This window comes from Diorhabda sublineata, chromosome X (genome assembly GCF_026230105.1).
Source record: "Diorhabda sublineata isolate icDioSubl1.1 chromosome X, icDioSubl1.1, whole genome shotgun sequence".
Lineage (NCBI taxonomy): Eukaryota > Metazoa > Arthropoda > Insecta > Coleoptera > Chrysomelidae > Diorhabda > Diorhabda sublineata.
This window is the reverse complement of record NC_079485.1, coordinates 28,617,306-28,642,142: the sequence shown is the minus strand read 5'-3', so window position 1 is coordinate 28,642,142 and position 24,837 is coordinate 28,617,306. Positions and strand designations below refer to the sequence as shown.

At 32.7% G+C, this 24,837-nt stretch overlaps 1 protein-coding gene across 10 annotated transcripts in view; it reads left to right on the top strand.

Annotated features, from left to right (window-relative positions):
• The window catches only part of LOC130450687 (muscle calcium channel subunit alpha-1), a 106,248-nt gene that overhangs the window by 38,651 nt on the left and 42,760 nt on the right, over positions 1-24,837 (top strand). For 6 of the 10 annotated variants that reach the window (XM_056789214.1, XM_056789222.1, XM_056789215.1 and 3 more), the window contains exons 8-19: positions 2,889-2,992; positions 3,043-3,449; positions 5,239-5,312; positions 5,366-5,517; positions 9,513-9,720; positions 10,970-11,090; positions 11,182-11,368; positions 11,624-11,700; positions 14,125-14,278; positions 19,691-19,820; positions 20,139-20,305; positions 21,438-21,525. In XM_056789214.1, coding sequence (XP_056645192.1) covers positions 2,889-2,992; positions 3,043-3,449; positions 5,239-5,312; positions 5,366-5,517; positions 9,513-9,720; positions 10,970-11,090; positions 11,182-11,368; positions 11,624-11,700; positions 14,125-14,278; positions 19,691-19,820; positions 20,139-20,305; positions 21,438-21,525 — 1,869 coding nt within the window. Of the gene's footprint in view, positions 1-2,888; positions 2,993-3,042; positions 3,450-5,238; positions 5,313-5,365; positions 5,518-9,512; positions 9,721-10,969; positions 11,091-11,181; positions 11,369-11,623; positions 11,701-14,124; positions 14,279-14,680; positions 14,820-19,690; positions 19,821-20,138; positions 20,306-21,437; positions 21,526-24,837 lie in introns of all 10 variants that reach the window. The other 4 variants (XM_056789221.1, XM_056789217.1, XM_056789216.1 and 1 more) reach the window with 2 other exon arrangements.

Below are 24,837 nucleotides of genomic sequence, written 5' to 3'. Positions count from 1 at the left end.
GCAAAATTCTGGATTGAGTAAAACTGTCAACCTTATCCAAGTTCTACCACATAAGTTTGTCAAGGAACCAACCTCCGAGAACCTAGATAAAATAACAACTCATAACTTTAAAGGAAAAATGTTTCTACTAATCTAACGCCATCTTGGATATTTGATTTATTTAGTCTAGTTTAGTTAGTTTAGTTTAGTCTTAGTTTAGCCGGATAAAGTTGATAAAGACTATGGGACTGTGACGACCACGCCATGTGACCTTGCATTTAAAACTACTTAATACACGTACACAGCTTTCCGAACAAACTCCCTTAATAAATCTATAATCCGTTCACACCTGACTAATCGACACGTGACCCAGGGAATTCCAAGTAACCTTCTTAATGTCGAAATAACATACAATAAAATTAATCCTCCCCGGTATACCTGACTTGGGAAAAACCAATACGAACCCAGGCGAGGCGTTTGGAATCGAGGTGAGATTCATTCTGTCTCAAGACATCAAAGCGATCAGATCTCGAAAGCCGAGGCCTCAGTTAAGCTATACCATTTTCAGAGACTCAGCACACGCGACGTAGTAGAATCTTTTGTTGTAAATATTTTTGTGTATATTGTTTTGTTGATGTATATATAGTTTAAGTTATCGAACTTTGTTTATTCTCCACTACCCTCGACATTAAGGCTAGCGCCCGTAGGACAAAATTAGTATTCATCGGTCCTTGAAAGCATACGCAATTTGAATGATAAATTTGTCAAATTTCGAATAAATCCAAATATTTAATCTACTCAAAATCCGAGATCAAAGATTCCCTTACATAGATAGATACATGTAAATGAAGTGAATTGTCTTTAACTCAAATTTGAGTATCCGGCGTTTCATAAATTCCGAATTTGATTACGATACTGGTTTTTCAATAAATGTTATGCCTTCAGAAGAAAAAAAATCTTTGAATAATACAGTTACATTTTGAAAACAAAGGCATAACTATTAAAAGTTTGTGAAAATGACTAATTCCAATGTCATTCAAAAAGCAGCTTCGTAGTGTGCGCGTCATATTCGAAATTTATAAAGCACAGCAGATTCAAATTTGAATGGCGGACAATGCACTTCATTTACATACATACAGGCGAAACTAATAAAAGTGGTTAAAAAGGTCATCTATGGTTCCATTTCTAGATTCATAAATATGTATTATTTTTGTCTGTTTTGTAATACTATTTATCATGGAAACAGTTAGTTTCATTTGTGTTTTGTATTTTTAAGAATAAATAAATAATAGATTTGTGTTAAATTTCGCGGTATTATTACAATTTCGTTAAGGTTTATAGTCCTAGATGGCGTCATAACAAATAACATCGTCGTGAACCTTTTAGATACATCTAAAAGTGGAAAGGATAAATATACATTGACGAGTTTACTAAACTTGCTGTCAGTTGTTTCTATATACAGTCAATTTAAGAGTTAATGTTGTGAACAAATTGCTCAATATCTACGTTTATTTAGTTTGTCATTAGCTAGACTTTATGTATAAATCGGTAGTTTCCAGACCAACCACATGTTCTAAAAATTTTACCAAGAATTAATTCTATCATATTATCCCAGGTAGAAACTGAAATATTAATTTTTTTGTACCTAATTCAATTTCTATTTTACATATCAGTCATTGAATGAACACTCCAGTATGTTCTCATTTAAATAATAGCTATATTTAGTTCATCATATTAAAAGGCACTCATTTTTAATAAAACACTATTTAGTGGACCGCCTGGTGGTTTCACCTCGAAAGTGAATACATTTTTTTTGGGTTGAAGTGGGATTTTTTTATACTATAAATTGTAAAGTCGTGTTAAACAGTAAAATCATTTTTAACACGCGTTGCACCTATATGTTTTTAATTGACTTCTTGGCGTCGATTTTGCCCTACTTTGTGCTATCAGATTAAAGTTACACACTTGTCAAAATATGTGTAAAAATAGGTAAGCAAATGTCAAAGTAATTTACAGTTGACAAGAATCTGTGACAAGGATGCTGCATCTCTCCTACGCTTTTTAAGCACTTTCCCAGTGGAAAAGAAAATGTTGAGGAATTAATAAAGAGATTTTTTACTTTTACACTCTATAATTGCATATATTTGTTTTCAATTCTTCTTATACATTTCTCAAATTAGCGGTGTTAATGTTCCTTCCTTCCTGTGCTAGGATTAGTAGAACGTTCACCAAATCTCTAAATCGACTTGTTGATGATTGATCTCGAAGCTGCGGTTTCCACATACTTACCTTTATTTAAGACTAATTTCGCCTTTCATATACCGCACACTTGCCCAGCTCACAACTAACTACCGACTGTGAACCGGAACCCTACTACAAGTACCTACCTGATGATTATAGAAAAAATATTCTTCAATTTAGTAACCGGTTTTAATTATGAATTCCAAGGGATTAATTTTTGGTGTAATGTTGTTTATCTATACTTTTAAATGAATCACTGGTTCTGAAAATTAAATATTGCAATGCGGACCTGGACAAGTTGTGTTCAGTTCGCAGTGAGGCGTCTCTTTTATCTTTTTGTAAAAAATAAATAAAAATTTTCGATATTTGATGATCAGCATCATAATACGTCTTAACAAAACAATGTTTGAGTTTATTATGAAAAATTTTATAGTGATTAATGAATGGCTTACTAATACTATTCAATATTTCAATCCGAGCTTATGGTATGAACTAAAGAGTTCTTGTGCAATAATTTTTTGATATCAAGTAAAAAAATTTCTAGGTACTTGTGCTTTTTCTCAAAATTGTCGTACAGTTAATGAAAATTGATCTTTCTTAGTATTTCATACGACTAATTATATTATAACACTTTGTACAACTTCAACGAGTTCTGAGAATTATTTCAGATACAAGATGCAATGGGCAGAACATGGCAGTGGGCGTATTTTGTATCCATGGTCATATTAGGAGCATTTTTTGTGATGAATCTAATTCTTGGAGTCTTGAGCGGGTAAGTTGTCATCATATTACAACTTTCGATTAACTAATTTTAAATACTAGTGAGTTTTCAAAGGAAAGAGAAAAGGCAAAAGCTCGAGGTGATTTCCATAAGCTGCGAGAAAAGCAGCAGCTCGAGGAAGACCTAAGAGGTTACTTGGATTGGATAACACAAGCTGAAGATATAGAACCAGAGGGCGAAGACCATCAAAACCAAGACAATAGAAACATAACTCAGAACGAGATGGAATCCACCGATCACATAGGTGAAGAAGAAGTTCAACAAGATTCTTGGTTTAAACGAAAGAAAAAAGATTTCGAACGAGTTAATAGGAGAATGAGGAGATCCTGTAGAAAAGCTGTTAAATCTCAATCATTTTACTGGCTCATTATTGTTTTGGTGTTTTTGAATACCGGTGTTTTAGCTACAGAACATTATAAACAACCACGATGGTTGGACGATTTTCAAGGTTAGTGTAGTGTATTTCCCTGATATCAAATTAGATATTTTATTAAAGAATCATCTCATTCATTTTATTGAATAAATTTTGGATTCATTATTTAAGAGGATAAATAAATTCCACGTTTAAGCAAATAAAGAAATCCAGTCACGTCTGACCTTTCATATATTACAAGATTGAGTTGGCAAATACCGCAGAAGAATTTATATTAAAATAAAAAAAAATCAGGTTACAACTATTTCATTGTCTTTTTTTGTTCCGCTTCCATATATTTTCAGTTATGAGAAAAGTAAAATTGAAATAATTAAGATACCAAAGGTTGGAAAAAATTATTATTTTTGAAAAATGAAATTTTACCTCACCTATATCTGCAGGTTAATGAATGATAAAATCTGTTGTTCTACAAATCGCAATTAGAAACGAATTTTGAGAAATATGTGAATCTATATCAAAATTATTTGTTGCAGTTATTTGTTAAACAAACCTACTCCCTATCTCTAAACCTCACACACCTTTTAAGCATAGACAACCAACAAACTTTAGATCTATTAGTAAATTTTATCAAGGATATTAAAATTAATATTTAAGTAGTATCATCGAAAAATTCTGTGGCTGATGGACTTGTTTCCAAGCCATTTTCTTTCACACACACACACATATGTCAAAATTATGCTTTTCAATTAAGTCGAATACATTTGGATACACTTTCAATAAAACGATCAATAGCATCTTGAGAGATTTGAGTACTTCTATAGTGAAAAGGAGATTGAAAGAAGCTGGCCTTTTTTGGAAGGGTCTTCGGACTTTGACTTTGAAATAAAATTAGGAAGTTGCAGTGGGCTGAAAAACATAAAAATTGGACGCATGAAGAGTGGAAGGGCTTTATGGAATGATGAGTTGAAGTTTGAGGTTTTTGGGTCCATGATTGTTTGTGCGCAGATTAAAGGAAGAGCGTAAGCTAGATACTGTATGATACTGATGGTTTCTGGTAAAAATTGAAGGCATTTCGAAGAAAGATGTCTATAAAAAATATTAGATGAAAATGTTCTGGTCAGCACCTGATAGGTAGAAAATTCATCTTCCATCATAACAACGATCCACAAGCATTCCTCGAAGCTGTGCAAACAATATTTGGAAGAATTGGAAAGGAAGAATGTACTGAAAGTAGTAATTTGACCAACACGGTTGCCTGAACTCAACCCGATTGAGTTGTTGTGGGACTAATTGGACAGGAAAGTCAGAAAGCAGTGTCCTACTTCCACTTCACATCTTTGAAATATCCTAAAATTCGAATGGAACCAAATAAATGATTATTTGTCGAAATTGATACAGAGAATACCACCGAAATAATAGAATCAAAAAGGGGTTAATTCGATTAATAAAATATTTTAACATGTAAAAATTACAATCTGTGGGTGGACAAAACCTTCTGGCCGGTAGTGTATGTAATAACCACGAAATATCAGTATCTGTACACTGAAGAGAATGCAGTTCACGTCTTGAAAATTATAGGGGATTGAAGTGTCCCCACACATTAAACGGTGGGTTAAAGGAACTAATTTTCACCCTTACTGCAAAAAATTGATTATTGAATAATAATAAATAATAAGAACTGGCTGAAATTTTGATTTGAATTATCTTTGTTAGGTCGGAATATGGCAAATTTACGATGTCTGATAATAAAATGTGTATGTAATACCTCATAAAACCAAGAAACTTTATGTTGTTTCAATATATTTTTGCAAAGATTGATAGATTATTTAACTGCACCACTTATAGTAATTTGTTTCTTTTCCAGAATATACAAATATGTTTTTTATCGCTCTGTTTACGATGGAAATGTTGTTAAAGATGTATAGTCTAGGTTTTCAAGTAAGTTGATTCTACTCAATTTATCAACAATTAATAACCATTTCCAATTTTAGGGATACTTCGTATCGTTATTTAATAGATTTGATTGTTTTGTCGTAATTGGCAGTATCATGGAAATGATTTTAACTAATACTAATGTGATGCCACCGTTGGGAATATCTGTGTTACGTTGTGTTAGATTATTGAGAGTATTTAAAGTTACTAAGTGAGTCGATTATTCAATTTTATTCGAAAAATCAGTAACTATACTTATAACCCTGTATACAAAAAGAAGTGAAGATCCTGTTAACACGCCTGTTATTGAAAACTAATCCTTGATGTACAAAATGAACTTATACATTTACAGTTTGTCAAATATTTTCGTACTTTTTGAAGCGTTTCCTTCAAATACACTCCCCAGGGAAATTAATTCATTTTTCGGCCGAAATTTTACACCTAAATTTTCCTTGTTGGGGGAAATGTATTCTAGCCTTAATAGTGAAATTATTTTATTCAACTAAAATTGGAATGACTAAATCGTACATTACAGGAATAAAAAATTCTTCAATGGTATAATCAATTTTATCCATGTCTTCAGTTGTAATTTTGTATAAAAATGGATATATATATATATATATATATATATATATATTGGATTGTTTTATCTATGTCATCATTGAGATTGGGCGGTCCGAGAAAAAATGATGGTGTTTTCAGTTTTGTTTCCAATTATCATCATGCCGATCCAGTTTCGACTGAGACTCAGCAGATTCTTCTAATATTTTTTCTACCTGTGAGCATTTTGAAAAATGCATTTTCATTCGATATGCCTTTGATGGCATGTTCCCAGCATGCGTCAAGATTTTGATTCTTTGGAAATGTCTTGGTATACAAAAATGTTTGTACGATAAGACACAGGATAAGCTTGTGGTTGCGGATCAAAAGAATTGTTGTTAATGACTATGTCCAAAATTATCTTGAAGGAATTGAAATCAAATAGAAATAGTCTCATTGGGATATGATTGATAATTGCTTACGAGATTTATCAAAACCAACACATAATTTACATGAGTTATCTCTAATTTTAATACTGGAAATTATTTAAAATCGTAATTACAAATTAAATACGAAACATGTACAGCAGCTGTTAAGCTGTACTCAATGCCAGAAGAGATAGAATAATTAAATATATGCCACCAGCTCATATTTTTGTTTTTTTTTATTATAATATTGATGCCTCTCCTATTTTCTTAAATTGCTACTTCTATTCAACTAATATAGAATGTATGGATCGCCTCAGACTAAGTCTATTAGCGTGACAGACATTTTTTTATATTGTACCTAATGAATATGCATGATTTAACTATGCTTACTTCCTTAATGAAGTTTATTATAGTATTTAAAGTACTTTATTTTTGAATGCCAGGAAGGAGCTGGTAGAGGAAAGCGACGGTCAATGTGAATAGTACAAGCTATCGATACGTTGTCCCAGCTACAAAATGGCGACTGTAGAGCACCCATTTTATGAAGGTGCATCGGGAAACAACCATGGTTTGATTTTAGCTCTATTATAGTTATTATATTTGATAGATGTGGATGGAATTTTGGTTATTATGAGCTCCTCTCCATCTGATTCTAATAGATTTTTCATGGTTGTTAATTACATTAGCTTTACACTACTGTTCCAATTGCAAGCTTCTTCTGCCTCATGATCTATCTTCTCGCTACCTATAATGCCGCTATGACGCTCTACCGATATGAGGATAATTCGTTTCTTATTAATTTCTACTTGATAGAGTAAGTTTTTTATTTCAAATATCAGTTCTTGATTATAAATATTTATTGGAGACCCTTCGATAGCTTGTAAAACTGATTTTGAGTATGTCATTATAGCAATAGTTTGAACTGGATTTAGTAGGCACCATAATAAACATTGTTTGGACCCATCTGTGAATAATTTAGTTATGTTGTCTCTGAAAGCATGGTTGTAAGTATTAAATTGGAATTTTCGGGGTGAGGGGTATTTGGCCGAAATATGATACTTTTGTAACTGTTTTTAAATATAAGAAATTAAGGACCATTAAAAATGAAAACTTCATCATAATTGGTATTAATAAAGTTATCTGCTGAGGGAGAGGTTAAATTTATTCTCTAGTAAGGTACTGTAAGATTACAAATATTCATAAAGGACATTTTTTGGATCATTTCTGTATACAATTATTTGTTTCTTACTTAAAAATTGCTTACTAATATTTAATGGTGATTCTTGAACTTGATGATGAGTATGATTTTTAAATTTACCCAAAAAATTCACCCTGTTCACCATCATCATTTTTTTGCACAGTTAAGAACATGCCATTTCTATGTTTTATTTTTAGATTCTATTTAAAATTTTAAACCTCCTGCAATAATAGTTAGAATAAAAGTAATCGTCGATTTAATATTTGTAATTTTCAATTTTTTCATACAAATTCATTGTTATACTTTCAAAAAAAGAAACGTAATAATGCTGGGGAGTGTACTACAAGGTTGTGCCTTGCTCTTGAACATTTAACTACGAGGATGGTCCCAGAAGTACCTGGTCCAACAAAGAAAACAGAAAAATTTTGGAAACAAATGTATTTATTTTTCAACGTAATCTTCCAGTGATGTTCAATAAGTTCGATACCCTTTTTATAATAAGAATCATCAAGCTTCTCAAAATAGCCATTAATTACCGACATCAACTCTTAATTTCTGGAAAATCTTTAACCACAGAGCCATTTATTCAAGTCTGGGAACAGAAAATAATCCGAGGGGCTATATCTGGCGAATAGGATGCATGAGATAGCAATTCAAATTTTTATTAATTAATTGTGGCCATTGCAATAACTGATATGTGAGCTAGTGCATGGTGAAACAACACTTTCTTTTTAGCCAAATGCGGCCTTTTTGCTTGATTTCTTCGCTCACACGTTGCAATAAGTTCGCATAATACTCGCCGTTGATACTTTATCATTTTTCAATATTGTCAATGAAAATTATCCCACGTGCATCCCAAAAAACCGGAGCCATGACCTTGCCTGCGGATGGTACGGTCTTTGCCATTTTTTCAAGTCTAGGAACAGAAAATAATCCGAGGGGATTAAATCTAGCGAGTGCATGAGGTAGAAATTCAAAACTTTGATTCATTAATTTTGGCCCTTTCAATAACGGAATATTTTCTTGACCAAATGCGGTAGTTTTTGCTTGATTTATTCGCATCCCAAAAAACCGATGCCATGACCTTGTCTGCAAATGGAACGGTCTTTGCCTTCTTTGGAGCTGGTTCTCCCTTTTCTGTTTTGATTGTTCTTTTGTTTTGGGTGTGAAGTGATGTACCAACGTTTCATTCATGGTTATGAAACGGCGCAAAAACTTGCCAAACATTCGATGAAAACTTCTTCACGACGCTGTTTTTGTTCCATTGTGAGCGAACGTGGCATCCATCTTGCGCACACCTTTCTCATGTTCAAATTTTCGGTTAATATGCGTTGTACAGCACTTTTCGAAATACCTACTATGTCTGTCAATATTTTACTATTGATAACGAAGAAGCAGTCTTACCCAAAGTAGAATCTAGTTCACCTTTTATATTGGTTCTAATGCCTTTCAAATAACATAACGATGACCAATTTTTTTGCATGCTTACAAATTCATTAAAAACGTTCACTATTAATGGTTGTCAAACAAATACTAAAAAACGTGGCGTCTTCAAACTTCAATCCTACACTGTATCGATTGTGTACTTTCTAATACTATGGTATTTTTCAAGCAATTACCGCCACCTCTAGGTCAGGCCAGGTACTTCTGAGACCATCCTCGTGTTTCAAATAGGATTGTTTTTGTGTCTAATATTTTACTGATATTTTTATGAGTTCTAGCTAGTAGCTTTCAAGTTATATTTAGAACATCCTAAGAACACTGGTCGCTGTTGCTCTTGACCTCTTAAGTATTGTTAATAATTTACAAGTTCATTACACTTACATGCTTGCTAAAATAATCTAAATGATCAATATTGTTACCAAATTTGAATCAATTTTGAAATGAAGGCAAATGTTTCTTCACAACGCTTCGTATTTTCGGAACAAATGGTCAAAAGACTACATTTTATTCACGATAAGCTTCAGAATTGAATTTAACAGAAGGGTTTTTATTCTAAACTTTATTTAACAGTTTTACTAATGTTACTTCTATTTTTAGATATTGGAGATCGTTATCAAATTTAGTAGCATCTTTGTTGAATTCCATTCAGTCTATCGCGTCTTTATTGTTATTACTTTTTCTGTTTATTGTTATTTTTGCACTCCTTGGTATGCAAGTTTTCGGTGGAAGATTTAATAAAGATACTGAAGAAAAAACGAGATATAATTTTGATAGTTTCTGGCAAAGCTTACTAACAGTATTCCAGGTAAGTACATCTCTTGTTTTCACTGTGAACTAAAAAATTTCGAATAAACTTTATCCACAAACTGAATGATCTATAAGTCATATAGAAAGCCATATAACTCTTAAAATATGTTGATATTTACATAGAAAATCGTACTATTAGACAAATCATTGTTATTATTTTTTATTAAGTTGTCTCTTCATAAATAATTTCTGCTGATTTTAATTTATTTGATCAAAAATCCACACGGTAATAATCTACAATATTTATGATTTAAAAATAGAAACAACAATAAATTTTCAATATTTTTTTGTTGCTAAATTGTCTTGATTTCAGGTCTTTTCTGATTGAAAATTAGATTTTAAAACATGTGATAAGTTGACGTTTCAACCTGTTTCAGTCATTATGAAAATATAAGAAACTGTGGAGATCGTTTTTCTCGCGGCATCCCAAAAACGTTTCTGAAATCAGTCGCGGTCGCTGGTCGCAAACGTCACCTGAATACATAAAAATCAATGCAGGTTGCACCTGGTTGAACCAGCGTTCGTGTAGGACGCAAGCATGGCCGTAGACTTATGGTCCAGGAGTCAGCGGCTTTCTTTTCAAAGAATTTTATCCCGCTGAGATTAATACGTACGCTATAGACAAATTCCTGTCCGTCAGCCTCAATACCATCGATGGGAGCGCGCTTCGAATGCGGCGGTAATCGCGAAAGAAAAGTTTTACAAAGTTATTTCATCCCAGTTGAAATTGATATTATACAATATTGATGTACATTAGCCACAAAAAACAACTGTCAGTCCTGCAACAGATGGGGGATCGTGCTTCAATCGAGTGCGTTAACTTGACAAAAAAATTTAAATTTGAAATTATCTTCGTCAATTTTTTACGTGTTATAGAACCTAATGTTCAATCAGAAGAGATCTACAATCAACCAAAACATATAAAAGAGTATAAGAAACCAAAAAAAACTACAAATATCTTGATATCTCTATATTTTTGTGCACTTTTGATGTTGTCTTGAGTATTATCGTTTTCTCCGTAATGATTCCGAAACTTTCTATTAAGAAATATGTTTTCCCTTCGTTTATTGCTCCCTTTATATTACTTACTTTCCAATTATTGAACATGGTAACTATTTTTTAATACGACTTCCACTGCTGTGAATCTAAAGTTGCATCTTTTCTTGAACATGCCTTTGCAACATCACATGAATTTATTTTAATTAGAATAATTAGTTTAATTAGTATTAGTATAATTAATCTTTTAGATTCTGACGGGTGAAGACTGGAATGTGGTTATGTATGAAGGTATACAGGCATATGGAGGCGTCGAATCTCCTGGCGTTTTATCCTGTATATACTTTATAATTCTATTTATTTGTGGTAATTGTATCCTTTCACATCATTACAAACAAAGCAATACAGATATTATTTCTTAAATAACGAATGTAAATGTTGAATTTTCTTAATAAATAATCAGATATTCTATTGAATGTGTTCTTGGCTATTGCCGTGGATAACTTAGCCGACGCCGAATCACTCACCGCTATTGAAAAAGAAGAAGAGGAAGGTGAAAGGAAATCGAAAAGTCCTACACCACAAGAAGAAGTAGAAGAGGAACATAGTGTAGAAGAAGAGGAAACAGATGATGGGCAATATTCTGGAAGGTATGATTAATTCCTGTATACAAGAGGACAATTTAGAATGTAAGGATAATTTGGGTATAAATAAAAGAGGTACAAAACCAAAAAATCAAATTTTCTCGTTGTAGAATTCTGCTAGGTAGTTTTTCATTCTTGAAAACAATAAAAATCTGTACATGATCGGATTAATAGGGCGGATAAGAATATGTTTCATACTTTCTGAATAGCCCTCATATATTTCATTTAATTACTACATTGATCTAATATATAATTTTGTAGATCCGAACATGAGGGTGATGCTGAATCTCAGACCAAAATCGGAGAGGAGGGAGAGTTTGATGAAGAACAAAACGAAGGTATGCAAATGGTTTGAAGCGAAAATTCTAATATTTTAATTTAAGAAAAAATACATTAAATACCTGGTCAAAATTTGAGGATATTGAAAATGAATTTTTCTTAACTATGAAAGCATCAAACTAAAATGAAATTCACTTAAATTTGCCTGTTTTCTACGGGGGCTGATCCCTTTATATATACACTTTCAACTATTTATAGTTCAAAACCTTATTCACCATCACGTGACATTGTGACCTATCTTCTATCAACTTACGCTAGAATCTGAATAGTCTGAACCTATTGAAATCTGTTGAAACGTGTCTATATTCGACAGACTCCAATCTCAAAATTAACATGAATCGTGTCCAGAAACGCGCGGTGATTAAACACTTACAAGAATTCATCCCAACGCAAATTCCCAGTAAAATATGATACAATTAAAAGGTGTGCCGTGAGTTTGAATGTGTTAGAAGCCGTGTACAGACAAAGATCCAGGTAAAGCACCCATAATCTCTACAAAAGTTAATGATCTCGTGTTGCAATATCGACGTATGTTTATCAGACAAATAGTTGAAAATGCATACCACATGGTAGACAATATACTTACTACCAAACTGAACAATAAAAAAATTTCTGCGCGATGGGTAACACGAATGTTAAATAATGCACACAAACAAACTTGAAAAAACATTAGTATTTCCTCAATAGTTTAGAAAAACTTCAAATTAATTGACTATTCACCACATTCTCCAGATTTAGCTCCTAGTGATAACCGGTTATTTCCAAATTTCGAAGCGAAGAGATCAGCCCTCGTGAAAGAACAGCTTATAGGAGTATAAATACATAATAGAGTTATAATCGATTTCCATTCTCGATAGACGATTTCTCTAGTATCTTCATATTATTTTCTGTCGGTTTTAATTATTTAAACACACTATATCATCTGTTAAGCGAATTTTAATAATTATATATTAAATTATTATTCTTTCGATGTTTGAAGATGTTCAATTTATCATCATTGTTTTCATAGAATAGTGAAAACATTCTAAATCAAACAGCAAAACAAACAGTCAAATAAAAGATTCATGACATTTGAAATGCAACAAAGAAATTTTATTGAGAAAATTATTTTTCTTCATTAAGTTTAAATTTCTGGAACTGTTGGCGATATTCATACTGAAGAAACTGAAGGTAAACTAAAATCTAATAACTTGACTTACCTGTTTTATAAAAAAATTTCCCACCAATAAGCCACTTCCCGCGAAAATTAATGCATCCAATAATTTATTATTGGATAAATTTTTTAACAATTTTACGTTATTAATATTTATGCAATGATAGTGACTGACTTGGGCAATACCTGAGTGGTATATATGAAATAAGTTGTGACCGAAAGTATATTGGACAGACTAAGAGATCCGTTATTGTCCGGTTTAAAGAACACATAGCTCATTTGAAATATAGACGCACCGGAATATCAAGTATTGCCCATCACGCTGTCAGTCACAATCATTGTATAAATGTTAATAATGTAAAATTGTTAAAAAATGCATCCAATAATAAATTATTGGATGCATTTGAGAGCATTGAAATTGCTAGATGTAAGAGTAGCTTAAATAGGGACAAGGGGCCAATTCCTTACAGCCCACTCTTTAGTTTAGGAGTCAAAGAATAAACATGAGTGTTCCAGCCAAGGAGTTTTTTCCCGCTGGAATGAATTTTCGCGGGAGGTGGTTAATTGGTGGGAAAATTAAGTATAATACAGGTAAGTCAAGTCATTAGGTTTTAGTTTACCTTCAGTCTCTGAAGACGATAACTTGGTTATCGAAACGCGCGTCAGACACTATAATTGTTATTGTTGGTGTAAACAGTATATTCAGTATTTTTCTTTATAACTGTCCTCTATACTCAACCAAATTTAGAACTTCATCTGTCATTTAACTTATTCACATATATCCAAATGGAGAAGCTCCATAAATGTTAAAACGAATAGAGCGTAACAAGTGTTAGAATCGATTAAACGTGTTGCTCAAACTCTCTTAATTCGTAATATTTTAAACGATTTTTTGGGTATTGTGATTGAATTTCTGACCGAAAACTCAATAAATCTGACCAATTAACCACCTTCTGTCCCTTCTGGGCGCTGGTTGACTTCTTTCTGTTTCTCTAACTTGAATTAAATTTTCGAAGTATCCGATTTTAGTCGCCAAAACAAATAAATTGATGAGTACCGAGTTTTCTGGAATGGATTATTTCGAGTTTATTAATTTCAATGAATCGGTGTTTGTTTTATTGTTTGAAGTGAAATTTTCAATTTATCACTACAAGTTGTTCGATTGAATATTTTGTTATTTGAATAATCTACTTGGTGCTAAAATTCTTTGATAAGATTTAATCTTGTATTAATATAAAAATTAGGACAAGAATGTAACAATAATTTTTAGAGGAAGATGTAGATATTGATGTTGACGATGATGAAGCTGAAGTTGTTACAAAAGAAACAGCAAGACCTCGACGATTGTCTGAGGTCACAATCGTTAAGAAAATACGCCCTATTCCCAAAGGCAGTGCCTTCTTTATATTTTCACATAAAAACAGGTAGGCCCCTTGGAACAGAACATAGCTGCTGATGTTGAATGTTTATACACAAATTATGTAAAATCTAATGTTTTAGGTGTACTTTCTGCATTTTTCAAAATAATTCCTTCACTTCTATACTTTTCGATAGTTTAGTTATTGCACTCTATTTTCTTCAAATTCTTTTACATCTGACAGTTGCTCTTTTTTAAAATACTTTCTTCACTTACTATTTTTTTTTGCTTATACTCATGCATTAGCAAATTTCTAATATTAATATAAAAAATGTATAAAGCCTAAGAATAATTTATAATCTGATGGAAGATCATGAGATGAAAGAAATCAGTATCATTGTGATATTCAGCAGCTGTGTTATTGTGTATACTTAATAGTAATGCGAGCGTATGTATGTGTGCCTTACAGAAGGAGATGAAGATGATGTTGAGGCGGGCAACGATGTTGGAGAAAGACCACGTCGCATGTCTGAAATAAAACAAAACACACAGGCGACGTTGCCAATACCGCCAGCGTCATCTTTCTTCATATTTTCTCCTACAAACAGGTGAAATGTGGTAGACAGTGGTGCCTTGAGTACTCATATTTATAGCAGGGTTCCCAACTTTAACTACCTTATAAGTAGTGATAATGGTAACACTACATACACAAAATGAAATACTTATTTTAAAAAATTTATATTATCGCTTTCAAAAGTTTGAAGTATTTTTTTCTCTTCTCTCACAACCAACTACTTCCCATCATTTATAAAATAAGTGCTAATAATGATGAATTCACAAATATAAATATTTTGTTGTGTAACTTATCGGTGTGAATAATCGCAATTGGTTGAAAATTTTTAAATACGAGGACGAATCAATAACTTACTTTTTGAATTGAGTGCATATTTTTTATTAGAAATCATTTTTGACATTTCCATTTAATACAATATATAGTTGCCAAAATATAATTTGTGAGATGATTTTATCATCAAATTTCTTTGCGTCTATCGATTTATCCAAATTTAGAAAGAAGAAATAGCTACAAGAAGCTAATCGTAGCCCAATTCATAGTTTACCTCTTGGAAGTAATTCTGAAGGAACTCGGAATCCAGTGGACCAGAGTGTTCGGCATCATTAACAGCTTTTTATCTCGTTTCAAGTCGCCATATCATCTTTTGATCATTATTGGTTGTCTTCAAAATAGAATTTGAGGGATGATTTCATCATCAAATTTTTTTGCGTCGAGGGATTTATTCAAATTGAGAAACAAGAAATAGCTACAAGAAGCTAATCGTAGCCCAATTCATAGTCTTTCTCGTGGACGTAATTCTGAAGGAACTGTGGATTTGTTTCAATTTTCCGTTTTTTTTATCATCGATATCAACTATTGGTAGAGGCTCCTTCATTTAAGAGGAAATAAATTCAAAAAGTTATATTTTATTGACGTATCCTCGTATTACAACGTAAATAAGTTTTGAACTAGTTTTCTGACCAAGTGAACATGCTTTTTCATATTTCAAAAGCGTTGATTATTAATTAATATTTAATTACGATATAGGACTGTTTTGAATTTATCGAAACCGAATTAACAAAAATAAGTTTTCAAAATTAGTTTGACATATCGGAGGTCTCACATCTTATAAGGTATTGTTATAAGTAATCGTAGGTTTGATTGGTTTAGTGGATTTGTATCTAGCCAAAGAGGAAGGAAATTCTGATTTTGATTTTGACCAAGGACCTTTTATTTGTGTGAAATAATTGCCACGAACGTGATGCCACGACTTAACTACTATTGAAGGTGTTCTATTTGATAACAACACAAATATCCTTACTAATGCTTGGTGTACCCTGCCGCCCGCTATACCATACGCTGGTACTGCTTCCGCCTTCTTGTAACACATTGCCGAAATCAATTATTTTTCTCAATACCTTTATATACCTTTACTAAAAAGTTTCTTCAATATTAACGTAGACTATTAAGACTCGAGTTCCACCAATTTTTGTGTATTTTTTTGTTGATATTAGGCGGAAGCTGGTGATCGGTGGTCGGTAGTGTTGTAGAGGGAGCCCTGTTTTTGAAAGTGTGTTGCGCTTTTGCAACCCTGATTGGCACTATACCTATATTGTGTGGTCCCGCACTTGTTTGTTTAGTAGTGGCGACCTTAAACCTCAGTAGTACCCGCATTGAACCTGTAGAAAGTACTCATACATAAATACATATTTCATACACAAAGAGTTCATTCACATTTCTTGGAAATAGTTTAAATATATAATATCGATATAAAAAATATACAAAAAGGAGCTTATTCTCATTCTATGGCGTTATTTTTGGTTGATACTTCTGCCATTATTACCATTCTATCATTTTTCTTGACTATGTCGAATTCTTTCTATAGAATTAATGAAAAAATTAACTTTTAGAATGAACAATGAACTTTGCTATGTCAGCGAAGTCTTACTTCTCAGTTGCTCTTCAATGTTATTAATGTGTTTTTGCATGGCCCATATTGTAATATTAATACATTCTTCTAAAAAAGTATCGCATCACCCATAAAAATGGCAACATTGCTTACTAGTAACTAACAAAAATACAGAAAACGAGGCAAGAGATATATCGATTTTCGGAACAGATCGAGAGTACATAGTTTATGTTTTATTGGGCATTTTTTAGATAATATTGACTATTGAAGGAATTTAAACTCAATAAGGGAACAAATTGTTCTTAAAGACAGGCTCAATCTATCAGCTGTATCCCGGGTAGTTGCGGGATATCGAAAGACCGAAGGATATGATAGAAGGCCAGTGCAGGGTTGGTTGTCATGTAAGACAGCTTCAATAAAAGTTATCTGAAGCTCGAAATATAAGAGTAACATCACAAATCGTGAGAATTGAGTGACCAGGGAGCACCGTACAGCTAGGTTAAGATTCACAAGAAAATCCGGACTTACACCCTATTGAGTATCTGTAGTACAATATTTACAGAAAGGGAAGATCCAAATTTGTTATCAGCTAATTCTCAGCTACTGAAAGAGGTGTTAATGACCGAGTAGGAAAATTTGGATCACAATTACTTGATCAGAAGTACGCTACAGCCACCATTGAAATTAACCAACTCATATAAATACGTGGAATTACATCTACAAAACTTTTTAAATGGAAATTTCATTATAATACCCGAAAGAGTGCGAAAAAGTACAATACTTTTTAAATGGGAAAATCATGAAAACAATCTTTTTTATTTCCATATTTATCTTATCTTATATATTCTGTAAATATAATAATAATCGTCAATTTCCAAAATGTTCTTCAAATTTTGATTGACAAAACACTGATTATTACCCAAAACCTGCTGAAAAAATACGTTAAGTCATATGGCGATTTTTTTGGGTTGGTGTAACATTGAAAACATCAAAAATTATATAGGAAATGTTCTTCTGAATTCTGAATTCTGAAATTTTGTCACAAATATAAGTTTATAAATCTGTTTCAACAAAAGTAATGTTTAATGTGTTCGTCGATAAAATATTGTATGATACTCGTGCGTGAAGTAGTATTACGCGCTTGTATCATAAATAACTATTATATCACTTTCTGTCTGTTATTAATTTAAACACAGATAACAGTTGAGATTATAATATAAATGCAAATATCATTGCAAAACAGAAATCATAGTGATACGATACTTTTTTGGCGGAATGTAGTTTATTAGCAAATTGTTATAATGACATTTTTGTTTTTGCAAAAAATTATTTCATTTGTTTCCAGTCACTTTTTGAAGAACACTGTTTAGTATAGTTTTTTTTTTTAAATAGTATAACATAAATTGCTAATAAACTATCGTTATGAAAGTCAGAAGCTTTTTATAGCTATTATTTTCTACCATGTTGTGTTTTGAAACTGAAGCTTGACAAAAATATAACATTTTGGGTATCAATTTCTTTCAGAGTGAAATTCATAGTCGATACAATATCCCACGCAACTCAACAACAGTCTGAGCACAGTCCCTACGCAAGTAATACTTAAGCTTGAGTGTAGAAAGTTTGGTATCAATGCAATATCAGTAATTTTTCGTTGCACATTAAGGTGATAATTATGATCAAATTCAAAATTTATCAAAACAGGAAAGTTATTACAATAGACTATCAATTGTTTAAGAAAAGTAAAAATTTACTTTATCGTCACGAAAATAAAAAATTTTCATAACCGGGGAAAGTGAATTCCAGTCCTTCAATCTAGACCCCAAAAGCTGATTCAAATCACGTGTTAAATCCTTTAAATCACTCTGTGTCAATACGTGCGGTTCTTTTGTTGACAGTTCATAACTTGGGCCACTATCTTCAAATACCTTATCCTGATGACTTAAAGTCAGCTCCGAAGTTGAATCCTGAATTGATCGATTTGGAGGATTTGGCATAGGCAGTTCAGTACTATGTAGGGTGGGTCTGTTGGCCGAAGTATGGATACTGGATAGAGTGTTTGAACTTAGTTGTAATGCCTTTTGTTTGAGTCAAACAAAAAAACAATTACTTACATATATACAATATCATCCTCATTGAGGAAACTGAATGTTTGGGATTTGGATATCATATACAAATAAAAAACCAAACTGTGATGTATCAGGACATTATACAGAGGATTGCACCAGGAGAGTAGGATAAAGAAAGGATTTGTTTTCCGGAAACATTGGAACGTAGCATTTTACAAATGCTTACTGTCTACTTAAAGTGTTAAACCATTTCGTGTTGGGTATTTGACTAAAAGCTCCACCAACTTCGACTCTGGAACCATAAGCAACGAATCCATATTAATGGGAGAATGATTATACTCAAGGAGTTCTTTGTGTAATTCATCATTTTGAGATGATTTAATCTTGTAACTAAGAAACATGTGGGCCAAGTTTTCTAATTGTCCACAGTCACAGAAAGGATCTTCCTTAGCATATATTTTGTATGGATGATGTGGAATGCCACAATGTGTTGATCTCATTCTATTGATAATTGTAGTCACTTTCCTTGGTAATTTAGTATTGTTAAACCATGGTATATTCCTAGGTGTATTTTGTATACAGAAGAAATTTCTTCCTTTGATCTTGCTCTTGCTGATTTGGATAAAGTTTAGTCCAATTAAACACATGAATCATATAGACTACTAGCCATAAAGTATCATAAATAAAATTATGATATTGAAAAATTACAATGTATGATAAAAACCGTAGGTTATAGGTTATAATCTCGCTTAAATTATCTCTGAAGATAATGGATGGGGAGTGTAGAATGAATTACTCTAAGAGTCGACTATGAATTTCACCCTTAATTTCCAATTAATGTTCCATGAACTCGATTGTGACTTTATGTCTACATTTTGTACACATCATTTATCATAATGGCTTACTAATGTACATACATATAAATCTTCAAATTAATATGTTTTTTTCAAGGTTCCGTGTGTTCTGTCATTGGCTATGTAATCACAGTTACTTTAGCAATATGATTTTGTTGTGTATTATGGTATCTTCAGCATTGTTAGCGGTTGAGGATCCTATTGACACGGAATCTGAAACCAATAAGGTATTTAAATAAACTATACACGTAGATACAATGATTATTCAGGAGTTGTCAAGATACAACCATAGAGTTAATATTAAATATAGAGAGACCCGAGTGGGAATGAAATGACTATTGAAAGAGATAGAAAGAGTATCGGTTTACCATTCCCTATCTCTATTTACTTGTCAAATCGATCCTATCAGAATAGAGAAAAATAGAGGGTGGTATATCGATTTTCCCGTTATCTCTATCAGTATAGTTCGGGCCCACTACCATAAATCGCTCTCTATTTTTAATATTAACTCTATGAGTACAACTGGCATTATTTTTTCATTTTAGGTGCTGTCAAAATTTGACGTATTTTTTACAATAATATTTTCAATTGAACTGATGCTCAAAACCACTGCGTATGGATGCATCTTACACGATGGTGCCTTTTTACGTTCGGCCTTCAATATGTTGGACTTACTTGTAGTCTGTGTCTCATTAGTGTCCATTTACAATAGGTAATATTTTTTTATAAAAACAAAATGTAGCCAACTGTTTAAAAGTAAAAATAAATACCAACATAAGAGATGTATTCGTAAAAAATCAATTAGGCAACACAAAAAAGTCACATAGCTGAAATAAAATGGAGTTCTGGATAAACTGTTCACTGTAACCACTACACCACGCATGTTTCTATAACAAAGATATCGTTTTCAGTGGTGTAGAAGGCTTTTTTTATTCGAACCGGAGGGAAATGCGCATAAGAACAATGCCAACCAGTGTACTACACTTGTACGATTCATTAGAACCCTTCTTCGTTAAGCTAAACATAGTTGAGATTCCCATCTTGGACCCACGTTAGTATTCCACGAAATCGAATTGCTCGATTTGCGTTTGCTGTTTATTCGTCGTTTTGTGATTTCTTTCCACGTGGTTTGGTCATCGACCAAACTGACCCGTTTCTTCATGCGTAACATTGAGTCTACATACTTAGCTCTTATTTCGTGATCATAGTCTTCCTTCGCGATTCCGGCTTTGTCAATTTGATTGGCCTTTTTTCTCATTACCTATTGTCTTGTATAATCTCTTGAATTCGAGTGCTATGAGATATACAACTGGTTCTGATACCGAGCGGTATGCACACTGTACGTTGAGTTGCACCCTGGTTAGTCTTTTGCGCTGGAATTCCATCTGCATTGTCTCTTACCATATCTCTCGGACCCCCGATATTTATCTATGATGTGGTGGTTATAGAAAACGGTTTACTAATGTCAGCAATTAATTAGGTAGAATCATTAAACAATTATATGGCTGATGGACTTGCTTCCAAACCATTATCCTTTACATTCACTCACAATGCCATAAATTCCAACTTAAGTTAAGAAGGTTTAGAAGGGTGATTGCATAGTACGGCCCACAATAAAAAAACAATGTACTTCTATTTGGTCACAGCTTTTGAGAAATTCGAAAAGGAAATTTCGCTTCATAACGTTGAGGGGCATCGTTAATTGCTAATTTAAAACGATTGTTATATATTCAAGTAGAATCATTGAAATTTCTTAATAATATTATATGGGGAATATTCAAATAATTTTTTTTCCTATAAGATTTTTCTGGATTTTAATAAAGGTGGATTATCGTAATTTTTAGCCAAGGTGCAATGAACGTGGTAAAGATTTTAAGAGTTTTGAGAGTTCTACGTCCGTTAAGAGCAATTAATAGAGCTAAAGGGTTAAAGGTATGTATGTGCTTAAGGTCTATAACATATTCGCTGTCTTCTATATACAGATCTAGGAAACATTTGAATGTACACAAAAATTTTAGTAGGCGTTATATATTTGTAATGTATTTTTTTTTGTTTATTAAATTATTTATAAATTCTCCACACTCCTAAATTAACTTTGTTGTAATGCTTGAATTATTTGAAATCCATGGAAATAGTACAGTTAGGGAACGCGCATTAGTTTATTAATTATTTTAAATCATTTATACTCCTATATATTTGTTGGATTGTGGATAAACCTTTAGAAGTAGTTGAACAAAGACTCTTCGAAGTGTACAGAGCAAATAATATCTCCTTTAGGTGGAACATAATCAACTCTTTCAATAGCCTCTGTCCACAAATTATGGAAATCGATTATTTTCATTGATCGAAATATTACATGAGAAGAAGCTTTATATTTATTATTGCACTATTATTCGAACACACTAACACTGGATCATTTTTAATTTGAAAACTGAACGTTGAATGTCTTTTTACAAGAAGAGATCTGTACGGACACTTGATCAAGAATAATATGTTTTGTTAATTCTTACCGATACTTCATTATTCGTTTTACGGTTCAACTGTTCATTTCCACTTTACATACTTTTTATTTATGTAAAAATTAAGTACAAGAGAGAAACCCTATTACCCGCGAGTAGTTCGAATGGTGCCTATCGTATGTAGATGCCCGAGGATATTTATTTTGAACCTCTGTAGGTTGTTGGGCTGGGAACAGACCTGCCTTGGTAGCTGACTTCACAGACTTGCAGGCGAACTTGGTGTTCATGAGCTTTGTCTGCCTGTCGAGTATATCTTGCGAATATTAGTAGAGGAAAGTTGCCTAATTTTGGATACTTTTTTTAGTTGCGTTTTTTTCCTAAGAAAAAAACATTTTGTAATTATTCTTTTATGTTTAAAATGTTTGTTATTTATTTCATATTTGAACAAGGAGAAAAATTGGTTAAACTAAAGAATGACACTTTTCCAAATTAAAAAAAGGTTCCTTAAATTGGATACCCAATCTAAAATTAGGAACCTATTTTTCCATACAAAAATCACACACGTATGCTTTCTTTTTGCCACTACCAGTACATTCTTCATGCGACCATCTGTAGCAAATTGAACACTGCACCCAGACTTCTCCATGTTTGTCCGTTGAATATTATTCAGAGCAGAAAATGTACACTGCGTCTTCATCGGCATCCATATCTGAGTCATCATCATATAAAATATCTTCTGAGGAGATCGTGGATTCACTTTCGTCTTCTATATTCTTCACCCTTTTGTTTTTGCCCAACGTCTTCTTTTTAGTTTTACTCAATTCTTTTAATTTTGGCAACTGTTTTTTTTCTTGAATGATTCTTTTCTTTGTTTCTCTTTAACACTGGCTTCTAATTCGTGCATGTATGGTATACTTGTAATCAACGCTGCAGAATCAGTTTTACGTTCCCTCTTTGATGTAGGAATCATTGAACTGCAGGATGGTAAAGGCGAAAAGTCTTGAACTTTTGCAATGTTCGATAACTGTTTAGTTTTAAAACCGCTACCCGTTTGTTGTTTCGGGGGTGTTTTTTCAACAGACAGTTGCATTGAGCTATTGATGTGGACTGGTTCGGACGAAAGAGTCTTATCGGAAGAGTGTTCTCGAGGTGGGGTTCTTTCTCTTTGTTTTTACAGTCTACGTCTGAGAATATATTCCGATCGAATGGGGAAATTCCTGCTTTACGAAATCCATTGGCTGATATCTCTGCAGTAGCACATTTCTGATATGCAGGACACAATAATTTGCATATTTGAAAAGGACTTATATTTCGAGAAGGGTTATTTTTAATCTTTAACCAATTTTGTATTTCTTTTGAATAGTATGTCTTTAATGGAGACATTAAACACAAATCTAACGGTTGAATTTTATGTGACGTGTGTGGAGGAATACAAACAATAGAGACATACATAATTTTTTTTAGCTAGGTCTATTCCGCGTATGACTATAATAGCCTTCAAGAATGGGCAGCACGAGGTCTTTTTCTGAAGGTTTGACATGATTGATAAAATGTTCCATCCATCTGGTGAATATGTGGTTCTGGATCCATCCTAAAGGGTGACACTCAGCGATTGACCCTGCCGGAGCTCCGTCTAATAGCCCGGCCTAGTGCTCCAACTTGTTTTTTTTCCTTTAAAGGTGATGACTCTAACAACCTTAGATTGTATCGTGGTGATACCGGTTTCGTCTACATTATAGACTCTTAGGGAATTGAAATTTATCTTCTCCATCGCTGGTTTCAGAATATCCAAAAACGTTTGATATTTTCCGGGGTAAAACCTTTTATTCTATTTTTTGAAATCCCCTGCGGTTTTCTTAAAGATAGATTGGGATGACTTCTCAAGAAATTTCAGAGCTATTTTTTACCGGCATTACCATCTTTGTTTGAAAAGGGATGGCGAAGGTTGCTTCTTCTAGCAAGCTGGTATGCCATCCTGCGAATATCTGCAAGTCCTAGACCATAATATCTTCTATCCATTTCCAAACAGTACTGTACCAAGTCTTCCTCCACTTCAGCCGATAATACTGGTTTGCGACCCATTCGTAACATGTATTGTTCTTCTGAGGGTTTGCCACGTTTAAGATACAGTTCGAGGGTTGATTTTGAAACATTGAAGGTTTTTGACGCCTTCAAGTATCCCATTTTCTTAGATTTAATAGCTTCAACGGCATTATTCATATTTTCTTTATTCTTTATTATTATTTTATTTTTTATGTGGGAGTCCTTTCTTAGGCATTTTACTGAAAAAAATTGATATCTTATTTCTAATCCATTCTAATTTTGGATATCCAATTTTAGGATACCCTTCATATCCAAAATTAGGCAGCCTTCATGTTCAAAGTTATATGATGGACACATTAAAAAAAATACAGAAATGTTTGATTGAAATACTTGGACTTATTCTACAACTATTATAGAACATCTCTGCCAAATTTCACTTTCCTACTCTCAATATTTACTTTTTTATAGTAGTTTTCAGCCGAAGACACCAAAAACTTACTGTCATAAATAAACATGTAAATGTATAGTGCCACCTAGTAGTGAACAGCTCAACTATTTGGTTTACACAATTTACACATCATTTTATGACAGAAACCTTCGATTTTGTGTACTATGTGTTCTATGCTCTAAGCTGTCAAAGCTTCTGGTCGACTCTGGATCGTCTATAAGTCGAAGAGCTCTCTTCTGTATTGAATCGAGAATCCTCAGTGTATCCTTAGGAGCCGAGCTCCAAATGTACGAG